The following is a 19,802-nucleotide window of genomic DNA, read 5'->3' on the forward strand; positions in this document are numbered from 1 at the left end:
GTAACTTTGTGTTCAAAATACTATTATGATTTTTTTTTATTTAAATAATGGTGTTTTATTTAAAAAACAAATAATTTGTTAAATATTTATGATATTAACACTACAAAATATAAAGGTAATTGTTGTAAAAAAATCTTGATGGATGTTGGATGACCTTTAGTTTGTTTGACTTGCTTCTTTGTTAATTTTGCCTATTGTGTCTTTTATTGATCGAGTATCATAGAAATTGACCAATTTGCATATAAGTTTTCAATATAAAATCGATTTGTGCATTTCCAAACAAAAGATGTCTCGAGTAAGTGAAAGATCTTTGGATTTATTTGATTATGTTTTTTCATAATCAAAAAGGATATTTACAAAATACATATCAAAATGTGGATTGATTCGAGATTATATGGTTTAACGAAAGAAACACCAAAAGGGCCATTTATGGTCAAATATCTTTGTGAATACTTTTAAAATGGTGTTCAGATTATACATAAGGAAAACTGTTGGTGAACTTGAACTAACATATGGATTTTTGAACTGGAAGTGAAAAAAACGTTTTAAGATTTTTATTTGAAACAACATATCATTTATGCACCACATATCGAACTAAATGATGAAAAAAATCAATAGAGACATACGACCACTCATAGAAACAAAATACAAAATTCATTAAAATACAAGCATAATGATGATTGATGTATAAAAATAATATTAAATTATGTTTCTAAACAATTTTAAGTTGGTATAAGTTCAAAATAGAACTAAATTATTTAAACAAATTAAGAAACTTCGTCGTTTTATATAAAAAAAATCAATAGTTCCGATTAATGAAACTTATAGATGTCATGCACCTATAAATCTTTGATGAATTTCATCAATGGTACATATTAAGTTTCGGTGGATTGCTTGTGTAATTTGGTTTTGTTTTGAATCCATCGTTTGGTATAATAATAATAATAATAATTCTCTCTCACACGTACATTTACGAACCTAACGATTCTCTTGAAAACAAAATTTACATAGACTCATCAATACTTCCTTACTTTAAATGGAATCCATGTGTTACATTATGCCAAAGTGAAGTTTCTATCCACTCATTAAACATTTAGAGTGATTCACTCGATACAAATATGTGCTTGAACCTTGAAATGGAGATGTATTGTATGGTTAGTTCATGTTGATACTGGAATAACTTTTCCCCACACTTAAAAATAAACACAAAGAAGAGGTTATTAATCATCCTTAACCATTTAATATTTTTAGTATTCTATTAGATATGTAGATATCTCTGTTGTATTTATCTCATTATAGTTTTTATGATATATTTGCGTTCTTTAGTTAGTTATCCTATGTACTCTACTTATACGAGAATTGATATATTGATATATGAGATGATCAAGTAATTTCATGAAGGATGAACAAGAATTTATAAGCTTATTTTATTCGATGTATATTGTATTTGGTACTAATGGAGATATAATTCATCCATTGTGATACATATAGATGTTTCTTGCAAAGTAGCTAACAAGATTTATAATAATTGTAACATATGGTTTTGAAAAAAATTCCATCGTTGATTCTTATATTGAGGTGTATTGCGTTTTGGTTCCTAAGTTCAAGAAAGTATGCAAAAGGAGCCCTAGTGGCATTGTTGTAATATTGGGGCTTTAGAGTACACCATTCGTATGTGGTGTACGTTAGGGGTACATCAGTGTATGCTAGGCGTACTTGCTAAATGAGGAAACCCTATTTTTTTTAGGGTTTGGCTGGTATTTAAGCACTTTTATGGCCTCATTTCACCAACCTTAGCTGCATCCATCCTCTCATATGTTTGTGCAACCCTAGAACCACCTTGAAGAGCCTTTTCAAGCTTAGAAGTATGTTTTTGGTGCCTTAGAAAAAGAATGAAGGAAGTCAAACTCATCTTGAAGGAATTGAACGCTTGGATTTGGGATTTCTACTTCATTTGCAAACATTATGTTGGTTGGAGCTGAGATTCGGAGTCGGGACCTCATCAGCCATGGATCAGATCGAGAGGTGAGTTTTCCTCACTGTACTTTTAGGCCGAAGGCATCAAGGACGACCCATTGGATTGTTATCCTGGTTTATCGTATGTTGGTATGCTTAGTCATCAGTTAGATATGTATCCTAGTATATAATATGATGATATGCTTAGTGATCTGTAAGATCTATCTGATTGTCTGTTGACTAGTTATATGTTGGTTGGGTTGAGACTGTACTGCTTTATGTTGCCAGTCAACAAACTCAGTAATGTTTATATCGATACGTTATTATGTTATGGTATGTGTGGATATGTGTTGGGAGGTGGACCGATTGGGACTGAAGGCCAAGAGACCTAGGATGTCCCGGATAGAGTGCAGGCCCAAGGGGCGTACCAGTTAGCTAAAAGGCCCAGAGAACGCTCCAGAGAGGTTGAAGGTCTGGTGAGGCATTCCAGTCATGTTGAAGGTTACGTGAGCATTTCAGATAGTCTGTAGGCCCGATGAGGCGCTTCCAGTCATGTTGAAGGCTCTGTGAGCATTCCAGATAGTCTGTAGGCCGGTGCGGCGTTCCAGTCAGGCTAAAGGCTCTGTTTGCATGTCGTTGTTTGTATATGTTATCTGTTTGTGTGGTTGTATTTTGGGGGAACCCACTAAGCGTTTACAGTTTTTGTGAAAATATACAAAGAACCACTAAAGTTTACAGTATTTGAGTTTTTTTCATTGTAATGGTTACATTGGTGTAAAACAATCCATTACTTTTGGTAGAAAAACAAATAAAATGATACAGTTCGGTCTTTTTACACTTACATAAATATCATATATGTTTTATATTGCAGTTATAAATATATTTTTAGGTTAATTATTCTATGTAACAAATTTTATGTTTCTTCCAAAATATGTAGCAAAGTTGATTATTGTAGTAATATTTTAGTTTATAAATAAACAAAATATCAATTTATGTATGGATAAATTGATATAAAAAGTTATTTGGTTTTGGTTTTTTTTTTAAAGAGTTCACTTTATTAAGTTAAAATGATATCTCTTTCGAAAAAAAAAGTAAACTGAGATATTGTCGAGAAAACCTCATGTTGATTTTGGTTATTCTGTATTTTTCAATAAACTCTTTTTAAGAAAAATTAAAATCTTTGAAAACACAATTGGTTTGATAATTTTTCTAAGAATATTTCAAGATACATTTCTAAAAATTTTCCAAGAAAAACTTACACACACCTATCACCATCCCTACCCACACTCTCATACTTGTCCAACGTTACCACCTATCAGTCCCCATTTACAACCTACATATATCCACCCCACCCAACACATACATCCACTCCTACCCTACCTCACCTAACACATACTCTAATTTCTACCCCACCCATGTATGCTTACCCATACTTATATATCTCTTCACCACCCACCCACCTTACATCTAACCTACAAAACATCTACCCTTAACCCACTATACCTATGTTAGGGTTTTCAACATCTAAACACACAATTATGCCCAACGGAAATAAACAATAATTCATATGTGTTCATACAGCATAGAGGATCTAAGTTTCATGATATTATTGTTACTACTATAAGAAATTGAAGAACAATACATACCTCTTTTGCAACTAAAGATTTTTGGGTTTGTGATCTTATTCTAATCACCTTGCTTGGATGAAAAGATCCAAATCATAATCTTTCTAATGGTTCACATCCAAGAATACCAAAGAGAGAATAAAAAGAAAAATAGGAGATATGATCGAATTCTACAAACCCTATAGAAGGTTAAGAATTTAGTCTAATAGGATGAAGAATGGGAAATACCTAAAAACACAAGCCTTAAAATGAGCCTTAAGATCTTTGCCGGGGCTTCGGCCTCTTTCCCAAAAAAAATAAAATGAGCCTTAAGGTTTGATCCCTAACACACTATTTATAAGCTATATATAATTACTTAGTCCCAAAGCAACTCCGGACTCATGTGAGTTCAACCTATAATTTTTCCACCTCAATACCACTTAAAGTTTTTGGAATATCCCAAATAACTAACTTTTAATTAATTAGTATTCTACCTCTTAAACCAATTAATTCTTAATTAACTCAAAATTAGTTTCTAATTAATTTATCAAATCATGACAAATTAATAAACTTATTTCTCCAATAGACATTTTTTTGATTTCTCAAATGGATACGACTCATTAGGACAAACAAAAAAAAATCTTACTATTATTAAAAATATTATCAATAGTTAATGATCTTGGATATTTTTCCAACAACCTAGCCATACACCACCCTCCCATATATACCCTACATACCCACCCATCCTACTTATTCCACCTTACTCCTAACCTAACCACATTTACTACACTGTCCCCAAACCACTCACCCTCCTTCAACCCACCCCATACACCTATCCCACATATCTCTACCTATTCTACCTACCTACTGTTGGATTAGTGTCTAAGTCCATAACTATTTTGGTATGTACTTGACCCGATGGTACATGGTCCTTTTGGGTTGCCTTCACCAAAGCAACTTGATAGGATTAATTATGGAGAGAAAGGATTAAATATGATTTATTAATATATTATGGGAATAATATATTAAAGGAGAAATCATATTGTTTAATTAATATTAGTCAAGAATTAATTGATAATTAATTTTGTGGCTAAAAGAGATTAATTAAACTTAAGGGACTGGAATTGTAATTATAAGATAATTGCAATTGGGCTATGGATTACCTTATTATATAAGGTTGGACGAATTCTATGGGGAAACCCATAAGAAATCATCCAAGGCCTTTAAGAAAGGAATCCATGGGTTGCTTAGGGCTTAAGCATCCAAATTAAGGTTTCCTTGTTAGATAACCCTAATAGCCTCACTGTATATAGAACCCTTATGCCCCAAAAACGTGAACAAGCTTCCTTCTAGGGTTTTGGATGGTTTTGGACAGCCTCCTTCTCTTCTCCTCTTCATCCTCTTGCTCTTGGTGTTTTTGAACCATTAGAGGAGTGACACTTGTGACTCTAAGCTTTCTAAAGTCATTACAAGAAGGAATTGTGATTGTTATTGCTACATAACAATCAAGGTAATATCTTAAACCCATCATCATGTTAATGTCGATTATCATATGCTAGAATTAGGGTTTATAGTCTTGGATAAATTGCATGTACAATAGAGAAACCTAGATCCAAGCATTAGGGTTTGTATGAGCACATAGGATGTTCTTATGACTAAAACCCATCACTTAAACCCATACTACCTATCCTTGTCCTTAGAGATGAGCATAGGTGGTATCCACCCTAATTATCTAGAACTGGAACTGGTGGTTCATAAAATGATGGAACCGGAACCGAAACCAACGGGCAACAGTTCCAATAGCGGTAACCCAGTTCGTTAAAATTTGTTGAATTTTTAAAACTTATAAAAGTATATCTATTGTAACTTACAATGAGTTATCGATAACATCAATATGTAATTCGTACATATTAAAAATGATGATTAGAAAATAACAATAGCTTGAATAACATGATGAAAAAAATGTGTGCATGTTTATTAAAACTTTTAAATGTTTAAAACAAATCACTCAAAATTCTAGAATTTTAAATGATGTTATTTAATTGAGAAAATGATAAATATTGATAATGAAGGAATCATTCTCAGCCAATCATTTATTTTTGCCGCAAAACACTCCGGCGTACCGGGCCAACGGAGGATGAGTAGTATTCATATATTAATATCAATATAAGTGTATTCATATATGAATACACCAACTCCCATCTCCCACCAACCACCACCACCATCCCCACCAACAACCACCGCCACCACCACCACCTCCTCCACAACTAACCACAACAAACAACCGCCACCACTCAACGCTGCCATATTCATATATGAACAATCACTTCCGCTATACTTATTCATATATGAATATACGTATTCATATATGAATACACTTATTTATATGTATTCATAAATGAATATGATTTGTTATGCCGACCCATTATACTGGAGCGCTTAAGCGACATATTCGAAATGTGTGGCACAGATTGGTTCCGACGGGTATGTAGCGGGTAGTAGTTTCCTAAAAATAAGAACTGGAACCCAAATCGCTTAAGACAGTTCCGATTCCAGAACCGACGGTTCCAAAACAGTTTCGGTTCTGAAAACGGGTACCCATTTTAGTTGCTCATCCATACATGTCCCAACCACCCACATATATTCGTAACAAAATATAAAATTTTGACAAATTTTGTAATAAAATTTAAATATAAGACCAAAAAATGTAAAATTAGAATGTGACATGTATAGAAACAAAAATTCATGTTCTTTACTTTTTAAGACTTTTTTATTTTTATTTTTATTATTATTATTTTATGTTTGTTGGCAACTTAAATTTCAATAGTTTATTTTCCACAATACAATTTAAACCATATATATATATATATATATATATATATATATATATATATATATATATATATATATATATATATATATATATATATATATATATATATATATATATATATATATATCGAAACCTGAAACTCTATCTTTTTTTTCAAGAAAAATAAAAGCAATTTTTTACGATCAAAGATAATCTTATGTTTGCAACTTTTTAACTGTTTTATTTTTTGTTTTTTTATTCAGTTTTACCCTATAATTTATATATATATATATATATATATATATATATATATATATATATATATATATATATATATATATATCAAAATTTGATAATGAAAATTCTATCTTTTTTTTCAAGAAAAATAAAAACAATTTTCTACGATCAAAGATAAACTTATGTTTGCAACTTTTTAACTATTTATTTTTGTTTTTTTATTCAATTTTACCCTATAATTTTCATTTCAACTTTCTAGTTTTACAATATTTACTATATATCATCGGTTTCCGGGTTCTTTAGAGCGAAACAATAAATCTTAATGAATACCATAAGATAAATTCCGAAATAAAACTTAAATAATAAAAGGGTTTTATTGTTGAAAAATCTCAATATTTTGTGAAAAGTTTGATAAAATCTTAAATCTTTTTTTAAAAGAAAAATTATAATTATTAACATTTTATCCAAATTAATGAAAAAAATCATTTTTTTATCAGAAAATAACAGATTATATTATTTTACCAAAATAATGAAACTTTTCCTTTCAAAATTTTTTAGAACTTTATTAAATTTTTTTCTAAAATAAAAAGATGTTTCTGCATAAAACTTATACTAAACCTTTAAAAAAGTTACAAACTTATGGAGTTTTTGTGCAATAAAAATAAATAATTCAAAAAAGGAACATGAAAATTATTCGAACCCAAAAGGGTCGGGTATAGGAGTCATTTAAGGTGGCAAGGGCCTAGGCGGATGACCCAATTGCTTCATATCACAAAAGCCTTTTCTTAAACTCGATTAACAGCGACCAAAAATTCGAAATCCAAAACCTCCGGCCATTACACCATCTTCAATCTTCATCCATCCATTAACATCACCTCCTTAATCTTTATCTTACTGGTTGCAATTACACCAACTTCCAATCCCCCTTCATTCCTTCATCCTTCCTAGTCCTCCCTCACTCTTCAACAACAACAAATAACCAATTAATGTCAAAGAAAGGAGGAGCTGTGTTACAGAAGGATGCACCATGGAGGGCACCCTCTACAGGCGTCAAACCCCTCCCCAAAATCCACCATTCCCCCGTTCTTTGCATCGCTCAAAACCCCTACACCGACTATGCCGTCTCCCTCATGAAGGTACGTTCGAATTTTTATCTCTGTTTGCTTAAATTTAGTTAATTATGAGTGTGTGAGTTCCATATCTGTTCATCGAACATGGGTGTTCCTCTGTTTAAATAATAAATTGAAGTTCAGGATAAATTGAGGTCTTTCAAAATCTTTCTTCGCCGAAAGGGGATTGAGTGATTGTAGCTGTAAACTGTTCATCAATTGTGTTTGTGACTACATAAAGGTTCCAAATTAGGGTGATTGTATCTGTAAACTGTTGTATAATCTGTTGTGGCTTTTCGTTCCTTTTTGAATCTTTTGGTTTTTGAATCGGAATTCTGCAGCACCCGGATCCAATTGGACATGGATTAGGAACAGAAGCGATAGTGGAAGCAGCAGGGCCAGAATGCATCGTTCCCGGACAGGCTACACCCATTAAACTTCTTGGATTAAAGGTTAGATCTTCTATGCCTCCATTCATCTAAAAGTAAAGTCCAGATTACCTTATGATGTTTTTGTTTTAAATTAGTCGATCATTACATAAAACTATAGAACGAAGAAATTTGAATCTACAAGCTGAAAAATAGAACATATCAGTATTTACAAAACCAGAAGTTAATTTCTTTATATGTCTGTTTGGAAGCTAAAAGTTTCATGGAGAAGTTCATTCTCAATGCTAATTTGATCTATAACATATCATCAATAACTATCAGCATTTCAAGATTCTATTCACTTTCACATTGTATAGACTATAGAGCAATCTTAATTCCATTAAAATGAGCCACACCCTGCTTAAATTGGCTCAATCTTGTTGTAACACATTCAAAGATCATAAATGACTACTGGTTATTACTTATTACTACATAATTTCATTAGATGATTATTGTTATAAATTTATCATCAAATCTGTTTGTATTTGACATGTGTATGCAGGTTTGGCCTGTTGATGTTGACTTGAAATTTTTGGAACCTGTTGGGAAAGAACTCAAGAACATTGGAAAGGTATATTCCATTTCTTTTTTTTTAAAAATTACATCTTTGCCCTTTTATCATCTTTACAAACAATTGAAATGGAATTTATTTGGACCTGAAGTGTACTTACTAAAGTGGAAAGCAAGCTACTTTGGTTGGTTGTTAACTCATTGTTTACTTTTAAGTGAAACAATGACTTCAAAGATAGAAAATACTTTTTTACAATTGTGCATATCTATGTGTTCTTCAGCGTCTAATTTCTACTATAAAAATGTCGATTTAAAGTTTTTGTTTTTTTTTTTTTGTATATGTGGTGCAGTTTATGGATTCAGCAGTTGAGCTCATGAACAAATCATTCATGGATGAACGTTAGGAGTTGAAGGTTTATATTATGCGGATGTTACATTTATGAGTAGTAGTTTAATGATTTAATCCAATGAAAAGTGTTTGTAATACCTTTTGTTAATGATTTCTCATCATTGTTTATGCTTTTATTAAGATGAAGAATGGTGTGTTGAAAGAAGAACACGTGTTATACATACAAGAATTTATGAAAGCTTAATTTGACTTTTGAGGTCAAACCTTTTGCTTATTTCAAGCTCAATATGTATATGGATTATTTTGTTATATGTTAATCGTTATCATTTTTGTTTTTGAATGTATGTAGCACTTAAAACTAGGAACAAAAATTTCTTGAAAGTTTATAGTATTAGCATTAATTTTGATTTTGGATCTTAGTTTGTTTGACCGAAAAAGTCAACTTAATCAACCTACTCTTTGAATGAATGAAGTATTGTTGTGAATAACGTGCACTAGGAAATATTTCCTTTTGTGTAAAAGTCACCTTGGAAAATGACTACAATACCCTTACGTATCTTTAGTTGAAACCCAAATAGTTTCATAGCCAACATGGGAATGATAAATCACAATGCCTACATGGCAAAATATATATAATGACCAGAATACCCTTATGGCAAAATGACCAGAATATCCTTATGTATCTTTAGTTGAAACCAAATAGTTTCATAACCAACATGGAAATGATAAATCAAAATGACTAGAATATCCTTATGTATCTTTAGTTGAAACCAAATAGTTTCATAACCAACGATAAATCACAATGCCTACATAGCAAAATATATATAATGAATATGGTTGAAGATAGATATTATTTATCTATTTTAATGCTAAAGAAGCATGGACATGTGTATATTCTCATCTATATATGAACAACAAGCACGTGGACATGTTACTTTTTGCAAAAAAGACAACTCTTTAGGAAATAACGATAATACCCTTATATATCTTTAGTTAAAAAAAGGGAATGAGAAGTTGTAATCACCATAAAGAAGAAGCATAAACCGAAGTTTGTGACGCAAACTCCCATACAAACCAATAGAAAACACCTTACAATCGTAAAGAAAAGACATGGTGGAGCTTCCACAATCACTAGCCTTACACATTGCTTTCCACCTACAGTCCCGATCCAAAATTTCCATTCTTTAAAGTCTTCCTATAAATTCAAACAGTTAATCACATAAAGAACAAACCCATAAACCCTAATTCAAACCATAAGTTTTGATTTTCATGTCGATTCATGATCCAATAAACTTGCGTAGAGGGCCTTGGCTTGATGAAGAAGATGATAGATTGACTATCACTGTTGAAGCATTAGGTGAAAAACATTGGGATGCTTTGGCTAAACAATCAGGTATATATATAAGTTATAACATACGTTTTATTTTGATTAATTTTTTAAACTAATCATTATGAGATAATGATTGGGACGCTAAGGTTTGAGGAGAAGTGGAAAAAGTTGTCGGCTTAGGTGGATGAACTATCTTCGACCCAATTTAAAGCATGGTGAGATCACAGATGAAGAAGAACACATAATACTTAATCTTCATAAACAATGGGGTAACAAGTAAGCATTAATTTGTACAATTGTACTACAATATTTTGTGACGAATTTCAATATATGAGATATAATTAATTACATATATAGGTGGTCAAGAATCGCTAAAAGATTGCCTGGAAGAACAGATAACGAGATCAAGAATTACTGGAGAAGTCATTTAAAAAAGAAAGCCGAAGCCCAACTAGGTTTATAAATATATATATATATATATATATATATATATATATATATATATATATATATATATATATATATATATATATGTACTCTTATTATGTATTCATCGATCAAGATTATTCACGATCATGTTCATGTTCTAATGAAATTCTAAAGCAGAATGCTTCGAGGGCATAAAAGAAGATGTGAAACAAGATTTCTTGACAACAAAATGCGACAGAAGCTTTGATCATGTTGGCGAAAGCAGCATGAATGATAAAGAGGATATTTTTGGAATTTCATCCATGGAAACACCTGAATCTTGTAACATGGATATTGCATTCGAAAGTGGTTCACCATATGAAAGTAGGATGTCGGATTTGATATCTTCGTGTTGTTGGGAAGGTGATCAAGAAGTAAAACATCATGAAGATTGCATGGGAACGTTTCCATGTTTCTGCAGTGAAGTTGGATCGAGTTCTGAAGAAAGTACGACACATGGTGTGTGGGATCTTTGGAGTCCCATTTGGGAAACGGGTTAAATTAGTTAATTCGTGGTGTTCTTCATGTTTTTTTTTGAAGAGTAAATAAATAATATTGAATTAAAGATATACGATGCTTTCTAGCTTTTCGGTTATTATCTTAATGGTGTTCGAATTACGTACTTGTCTACTGAAATATGCGAGATGACGTTAACAGAAATGACAGTTTTTATAAAAAGTTTTACATACAAGTATATATTTATAATAATTTGCACGCGTACTAAAAAAATCGAATAAAGAAAAAATATTTCTTTGACTCTTCATTGAAGAGGTCGTTTATAGCACAAGTCACATTTTGGAAATCCTCAATTTCTCCATTTGTTCAATAGGTTCTACGCTAATTAACATCTCATCACCCTCTAAACTTGGTGATCCACCACCAAACAAGAGTTTAAACGATCTAAGTGGAATGATTAATATATGAAACCCAAAGGAAATAGAACCATCGGAGCATAGAACCATCTCCGACATAATTGGTCATTAATGAATTATAAAAGCTTATGTTGGGTTTGGAAGTACCAATGCACATGTGAAATAACTTCCTGAAAAAACTAAGGGCTTTGGTCGATTTTCCGTTCTCTAACACCGTCTACCACATTTATTAGGCTTGAGTATCGGTCGATTTGGTCAGTTTCGATTTGGTTTTCGAATGAGTTTAGTTTGGGTTTCGTGGGTTGCTTTATGGGTTCAATCCATGAGTTGATGTGTTATGAGTTTAAACTTGTGGGTTTGGTGTTTTAACTAATTTTCCATCAATTTTAAATAAAATGAAACATGTCCCAATGAAGAAATCAACACAACCAATCCATATAAATAAAAGAATTTAGGGGTTATATAAGCTTAATCGAAAAAAACAATCACAAAATGTTAGCTGAAAATTAAACCCAATATTAGATTAAAGGGTTCTAGAGAGAAGTCGAGAAGTTGAGAAAGTGAGATGTAATAATTATGTGAGGCTGAAAGAGTGAGATGAGATGAGCGTTAGGTGCCGTTTGTTTTTTTCAAAGCGAAAATGCATGAAGTATGTGGACCACCTGTGCAACCCTCTGTAGCAGAAGAGAGTGATCAAACGGCTGCAACATGTAATAAAAAATCTGTTTGTTTTTTAACCTTTGTTGACTGCTGCAATAAGTTAAAATAAGGTGTGAAGATGTTTGAAGCAGATGGTCAAGTGTTGTGCCACGCAACACACACAATAGTTTTTAAGTCAGAAGTTTTCTAAAAAACAAATAGCTGCAAATGGCTAAGTATTGCGCATGCGCTGCGTGACACAACAATATTTCAGTAGACAAGTACGTAACAATAGGATGAGGGTTTTTGAAACTTTTTAACATTATTTTTTTAATAAACCATATAACATTTATTAAAAATATATTAAATAATTAATAATATGTATATTGGGTCGGTTTCTTGGGTTTGGGTCGGTTCCTTTCAGATTAATTCTGATCAATAATCAACTAATTCCAACTATTTCTAATTAATTCATAATTAATTATTAACTATTTCTAATTAATATATTAATCATATAATATATTAAGGGATAATGACTTGAGAGGTAACATACTTTAGCTTTTGGTCAATAATTTGTTTTTCGTGATTTATTAACCATTGAACTTGTTGAAACGTGTAAGTGTTATCCATATGAACGCTTTTAGCCGGTTTCACAGGTTTGTATTTTAATACATATAAAAGAAGTATTAAGTGGAAATGACTTGGATTTCCCCCTTATTAAAATATAGGTCGAAATCACATTTGGTTCGTAAACTAGATTAGGGCACCAATTTTTCATCTCCTTCCATCAACTTTGAAGAATGGAATCATCATCAACTCAAAGTGGTCGAAACTTCATTGTAGTGGATTTGTAACGGCAGTTTCAAGGTATTTGCATTGTTGGCCTTGCTTTGTATTAACTTTTCATTTTGGTCCCAAACATCAGGTGTCGGGAATGGAACGCTAGGCATTGGAACGCCAGACGTAAGTTTGTGGACGATAGGGGTTCGCACACAGAGGACAAACCCTAATTTTTAGGGTTTGCACCCTATTTAAAGGCCATTATAGCCTCTAAATGTTTCTTATCTCCAACCTTCGTCCCTTATAGCCCTCATTTCGAAACCCTAAGTGCGTGTGAGTGTTTTGAAGCCTTGGAGTAACGTTTTGATATCATTTTAGTGTTCTTGGTGGAGAAGGAAATTCTTTGGAGTGTTGGTGTTGCTTTCTAGACTTTGGATTTGGACTCTTGGCATCTTGGAGCACCTTTTGGAGGTATAAAGTTTAGATCTTGATGACTTCTTTATTAGATCTTGCGTAAGTGTAGTTTTATGTTCTTTTTGGTCCCATAAACTTCAATTTTTTGAGTTCGGAATGCTCCAGAGGGTTGGGCTGTCCCTTCAAGCATTTTGGAGGGTTTAGAATCATAACAATGCAAGCTTGGACATTGATACTCTTCCATGCAAGAGTTTTGAAACTTTAGAGTATGATTTAAGTTAGATTTTGGTGTTGGGGTCTTTGTAGCCATGCAAAGTCATAAAGGTTGCAACTTTATGGCTTTAGATGTTATTTTAGCATTGGATATGAAGTTTGAACATTAGTTCTTAAGCTATTAAGACATTGGTTAAGGATTTGGGATTCTGTGGTTATGCAGGCATTTGGGTTAGAACGTTGGGCGTTCGGACGCCATATGTCATTGAGCGGATGCCAGGTGTTCTCTCAGAAGCCCATTGGTTTGATTTTGGGCCTTGGGCCATTTAGGGTTTTGGGCTTGGATTAGTTGGGTCTTGTAGGGATATGGGCAAAATGGTCTTTTGCCCTTAATATGATGAAGGATGAGTGGACTATTGGTATAGGATAAAACCCTAGTTATTGATTGGAGTCGTTTCTGGATAATGTTTAGTGTGAGGAGCAGTGTTTACAGCAGATCGAGTGTTGATTTGGCTATCTTCTGTTAGAGGTGAGTCTCCTCTTAGTGTTTAGCGGATCGAAGAAACCAATGCCGACCCATGATTTATTATGATTATGATGCTAGTTGTCTGTATGACTCTTGCATGTGTAATATGTGATATATATACCGGGTGGGGCCCGAAGCCTGGCGGGGCATGATAAGTGTATTGTATGCTAGTTGTCTTAGTGATTCTTGCATATGTTTTATGTATCTATATGTATACCAGGTTGGGCCCGATGGTAGGCGGGGACTAATGAATGTGATGAGCAGGGCCCATCTCATATTATTGAAAGATTTGTTCCGAGTAGGGCTCGATGCCGGGCGGGGCCCGATGATTGTTGGGCATGGCCCATTGTATGTTTGATATGTATGCCATGAGGAATTTTAGGGAGCTCACTAATCCGCATGCTTATGATTTTCAGTTTATGTTTCAGGTACTTCCGGATCGAAGGGGAAGGGCTTAAGATGGTCGCATCGCACATACCACGTTGTTCCGTATTTTGTGATTCGATGTACTTGGATGATTATTGACATACTCTTATTTTCTTTTATGGTTTTACAAACACATTTTGAATGATGGTTTTACTATTATTAAAGTAAAATTCTTGGTCTTAATATTTTGAGACGTTACAAGTTGGTATCAGAGCCTTGGTTTGAGAGATTCAACTATACTCTTTGGTGCGTCTGAACTCAAACTGAGGGTTTAGTAGATTTTTATAAACTAAATAGTTTTATAAAAGGATTTTCGAATAAAATAAAGGGATGTGGTGCATGCAATCGACCGAGCTCAAGTAAGTTTTCCCACAATACCCATGCATGTTTTATGATTATGCTTTGAATTGTGAATTTGAGATCTAAATGCTAGATTAGGGCTAAGGATCTGCTCAAGATTTCATGATTAGGGGAGATGCCTTTGTCTGCATGTTATTTGAGCTTTAGAATTGCATGCTAGTATGAATTTTCAGATGATTGGATAGAATGGCTTGATTAGCTGGTATGCTGGTTAGACTTTCCTATACTCGAATGTTGCTTGCTTCGTGCTTTGTGGGAATGAAAATGATGTGAGCTAATTATTTCATGAATATGTTAAGTTGCATGCTGCATGTGTCAGATAATCTTAGACTGGTTGATTGGCCTTATGGCACAACTTTCATACGAGTCTAACCGTTGTAGGGTTGAGTCTTTTAGTTGAAGAATTATCTAAGTTTTGTTGCATGCAATTGTATTCATGAATTAGTTAACTGACATTAGTATGGGACCTTCAACAACGGATGGTAGGTTGGGGTGAGGAATCCTTGGAGAACCTAGGAAGTATGATAGTACAACGAAGACATTGGTAACCAGTGAGCTTGAGAATTCCTTTTATTAGTCTATGGCTTGGAGTGTTACTGCATGAATGTTACTTGATTTGTGCCTTGTGAGACTCTTGATGGTGCGAGTTAACTGTTGAGTGAATATGTTAAGTCACATGTGGCAAAGGTTAAATAATCTCAAAGTGATAGATTTAACTCTATTGCGCAACTCTCGTCTGAGTCTAATCGTGATAGGCATGAGTCTTTTACTCGAAGGATTATCTAAGATTTGTTGCATGTGATTGTATTCATGAAGTAGTTAATTGACATTATTGGGACTTTGGAGTTCTTCAACAACTTCTCCTCTCTTGGAATTTTCCATACAAAAATGATTTAGCACCTTTTCCAAGTATGTACTCTGACTAAATCCAATTAGTCTTTTACTCTTGTCTATCAATATTCTTAATCCTAGAATATAAGTAGCCTCTCCCAGATCCTTCATATCAATACACCTTCCAAGCCAAGACTTAACCTCTTGCAAAGTTGGAATGTCGTTTCCTATAAGAAGTATGTCATCAACATATAATACCAGAAAGATTACTATACTCCCACTAGCTTTCACATATACACAAGACTCATATTCACTTCTGGAGAAGCCAAACTCCTTGACCTTCTCGTCAAAGCAAAGATTCCATCTGCTAGAAGCCTGTTTCAATCCATAGATTGATTTCTCAAGCTTACACACTGTATCGGGAAACTTTGCATCAACAAAACCCTTTGACTGACTCATGTAAATATCATCAGCCAATTTCCCATTAAGGAAATCGATTTTGAAATCCATTTGCCAAATTTCATAGTCATGAAATGCAGCTATGCCGATCATTATGGTAATAGATTTTATCTTAGCCACTGGTGAGAAGGTCTCATCATAGTCAACCCCTAGGGTTTGAGTAAAACCCTTCGCAACTAGTCGAGCCTTGAAAGTGTGTGCTTTTCCATCCATGTCGGTCTTCTTCTAGAAGATCCAATTATTGGATTAGGTGTCTAAGCTCATAAATATAATTGGTAAATACTTGAATTGATAGTAGCACAATCCTTTTGGGTTGCCTTCAAACCTAGAAATTGGACATGATGATTTTGGAGAGAGATAAGTTGATTTATTATTTGAGTAATAAATTGAAATAATTGATTTATTAATACATTATGAAGATAATATATTAATTAGAAGTCATATTATTGAATTAATTGTTAATCAGAAATTTATTGGAATTTATTGGATTAATTAAAAGTATAGGGACAGTTTGGTTATTTATTGAAAGTTGAGGAAAGAACCCCAAGGACCTCATTGGATGAGGTGGAAAAAAATCACTTGGGCAAGTCCAAGGAGTTTTCGTCCAAGCCCCTTGAACGAGGGGAATGGGTTGCTTGGTCACCAAGAAAGGGCTTTAGGGTTTTCCCCTTAAACCCTAGCTTTGGCACCAAGCTACCTCAGCTATATAAAGTACCATATCCCTTTACAAATTTGACACTCCTTCCCTTGAGAAGTTCTGGATGAAATTCTCACCACCCTCCTCCTCTCTCCTCAACATCCTTCTTGCTAGCTTGGGTGTGAACCACTAGAGGCATAACACTCGTGGTGCTTGCTCCCAAAGCTTCAAAAACATAAGGATCATTGTTATTTGCTACACTAACAATCAAGGTATGTATTTCATTTTTTTTTTTAATAATTGTTAGTTTATCTGATTAAAGGGGATAATTATGAAATTGGATAAATCCTATACCAATTTTTCAATAAATATAAGGGTAAGGATTAAGATTAAATTACTTGATAAATTTAATTAGATAATCCTTGTGTGATTGAATATAATTAATATATAAATAATAAATCATTTTATTTATTTTAAATTTAAATTAATTACTTAATTTTCCAAATTTAATTATAAATCTAGTATTTTGAAAAAAGTTTTAAAATACACCTTATACTATATGTAAAATTAAAAGTTTAATTATTACTATATGTATAACACTAAGCCAGTCGAACCGCTAATACGCCTCATTCATGAAGCTAGTCTATAAGGGGATATAAATAAACTACCTATAAAATGTTAGTTTAATGGGTTTCCCCTCTCACTCACCGCTTCCTTGATTAGTGGAGGGTCGTTAGCCGAACGGGTTTGATAGGACGAATTAATACTCATTAAAAGTATAATTATATTAAAAAGTAACAAAACCCTTTTATTCCAATCTTAGTTACTTTAGGAAAATGTGAATTTGTATGCTAACCCATGAAATTGCACATTATACTTCATAGTAGTTAGTGGCGCGTGTGTAGTACACCGACACACTAATAGTGACTATAAAGAGTAATAATGGGCATAACAAAAACTATCATTGATTAATGGAGTGTGTGTGGTTGACCGACACATTAAAATGAGATGACAAATGACATAAAGAGTGACAAACTAATTTGCATGGTTATTCACATCTTGTTTGTGATCCTCGGTATCCCAGTCACAAATGGAAGAGCATAATCTGAGGTTAAACATGCCATTTAAAAGTTTCAATGAGTCTCAAAAGATCTAGGAATTTCACTTAAATAAATTGTGCTCAATTTTTTTTTAATGGTGGAATTGGTAAATCGTCATTTACCTACCTTTATAAAATTTACAATTAGATTACATCATACATTTTCTAAGTTGTGAGTTTTATAGTTGGATCCTAGCCTCAATATTTCATTTTGGGTTGTTATATTAAAGATTATTTTTATCTGACTAGAACAACCTTTCTTTTACAAATGTCTACTCTAGATGATGCTTCTGGTTCCTCTTCCTCTAATCATAACTTTTAGTTGCTTTACATCTGCTCAAAGGTGTCATTGGATAGCACCAACTATTATGACTGGATGCACAACATCATAATGATGATTTGTTTCAAGGACAAGAAGTATGTCCTTGAGAGACCATTAGATGAAATTGATGAAGAGAAAGCCACTCTTGGAGAAATGGTTGCCTACAAGAAACACTATAATGATGCGACAAAATTTGCTTGCATCATGGTGGCCACAATGATTCCTAAATTGCAGAGATACTGTAAGGATTACTGGTCGTACAAGATGAAAAAGGACCTTATGGAGAAATAACACAAGCAAGCTCGTCAAGAAAAGTACGAGGTGGTAAAGTCCATCATAGGAACAAAGATGCAAGAGGGAGAATCTATTAGCAGCCACATGCAAAGAATGCCATGCTACATGGACCGGTTTATCAAGCTCAATGTGAATTTTGACGAGGAGTTAGTTATCGACATAGTCTTGAACTCCTTGCCAAGCTATTATGATCAATTCATCTTTACTTATCATTTGAACAATAATGATACCACTTTGTCTCAACTTCATAACGTCCTGCGAACAATTGAAGCAGGGATGAAGGGAAAATGTGTTTCCTCTACTCCTGCTAATGCTCCCATTCTGTCTATTGGTCAAGGAAAGGGAAAGAAGAGGAAAGCTCCTCCAAAACAGAACCGGTAAGGAAAGTCTCAAGTTGGGTCGTCAAGTAATGGAACCAAAGGAAAGTCCAGTTCTGATACTCTTGTTGTCTTTAGTCCCAAAGAGGCCACTTGCTTATATTGCAATGATAAAGGGCATTGGAAACAAAGCTGCCCAAAATATCTACAAGATATTAGAGATAGCAAAGTGAAGCCGACTTCTATAGGTATATACACTATCTTATATAAAAACTCATCATATTCTCGTTCTTGGGTCTTTGATACAAAACGTGGATTTCACATTTGTTCTGATTTGCAAGGGCTAAGAAGAAGTGAGGATGTGGAGCAAGGAAGAATAAACTTGATCATGGTGAATAGGCGATCTTCAACTATCACCAAGAATGGAGTTTGTAGTCGTGTGCTTAGTAATGATGTTAGTTTAGATTTGTTGAATTGTTGCTACTCGTCAAAATTGACACGAAACATTATTTCCTTTCATGCAGTGTTTAAACAAAGTTTTAGATAATCTTTTAATGATGAGAATGGTTCTATTTATTCTTTTAAAAATGGTATTTTTTTATTTTGAAGCAATTTAGGTAATAGTATATTCCAAATTGATTCGTCTAATGGTATAGACAAAGCGTGCTTGTAGCATTGTCGTCTAGGACACATTAACAAGAAACGCATCGCCCAAATCCAAAAGGATGGAGAGTTGGAATCATTTAACCTAAGGTCAGACAATGAATGCGAATCTTGTTTATTGGGTAAGATGACAAAATCACCTTTCAC

At 33.3% G+C, this 19,802-nt stretch overlaps 2 protein-coding genes across 3 annotated transcripts; both read left to right on the forward strand.

Moving 5' to 3' along the window:
- Positions 1-7,364: 7,364 nt before the first annotated feature.
- Positions 7,365-9,279, forward strand: LOC145003482 (uncharacterized). Its single transcript, XM_078962608.1, has 4 exons — positions 7,365-7,745; positions 8,060-8,170; positions 8,649-8,717; positions 9,007-9,279. The coding sequence occupies exons 1-4, from the start codon at positions 7,596-7,598 to the stop codon at positions 9,058-9,060; spliced, it is 384 nt and encodes a 127-aa protein (XP_078818734.1). The 5' UTR covers positions 7,365-7,595; the 3' UTR covers positions 9,061-9,279.
- An 875-nt stretch (positions 9,280-10,154) lies between these two features.
- LOC145001938 (transcription factor MYB27-like) lies at positions 10,155-11,401 on the forward strand. 2 transcript variants are annotated; one of them, XM_078961266.1, is made up of 4 exons: positions 10,155-10,398; positions 10,482-10,611; positions 10,693-10,790; positions 10,939-11,401. In XM_078961266.1, the coding sequence occupies exons 1-4, from the start codon at positions 10,275-10,277 to the stop codon at positions 11,301-11,303; spliced, it is 717 nt and encodes a 238-aa protein (XP_078817392.1). In that variant the 5' UTR covers positions 10,155-10,274; the 3' UTR covers positions 11,304-11,401. The 2 variants fall into 2 exon arrangements, with proteins under 2 accessions (XP_078817392.1, XP_078817393.1); XM_078961267.1 differs by having other exon boundaries at positions 10,942-11,401.
- Positions 11,402-19,802: the final 8,401 nt, after the last annotated feature.

The sequence above is a fragment of the Lactuca saligna genome, chromosome 6 (genome assembly GCF_052625555.1).
Source record: "Lactuca saligna cultivar CGN05327 chromosome 6, ASM5262555v1, whole genome shotgun sequence".
In the NCBI taxonomy this organism is placed as follows: Eukaryota; Viridiplantae; Streptophyta; class Magnoliopsida; order Asterales; family Asteraceae; genus Lactuca; species Lactuca saligna.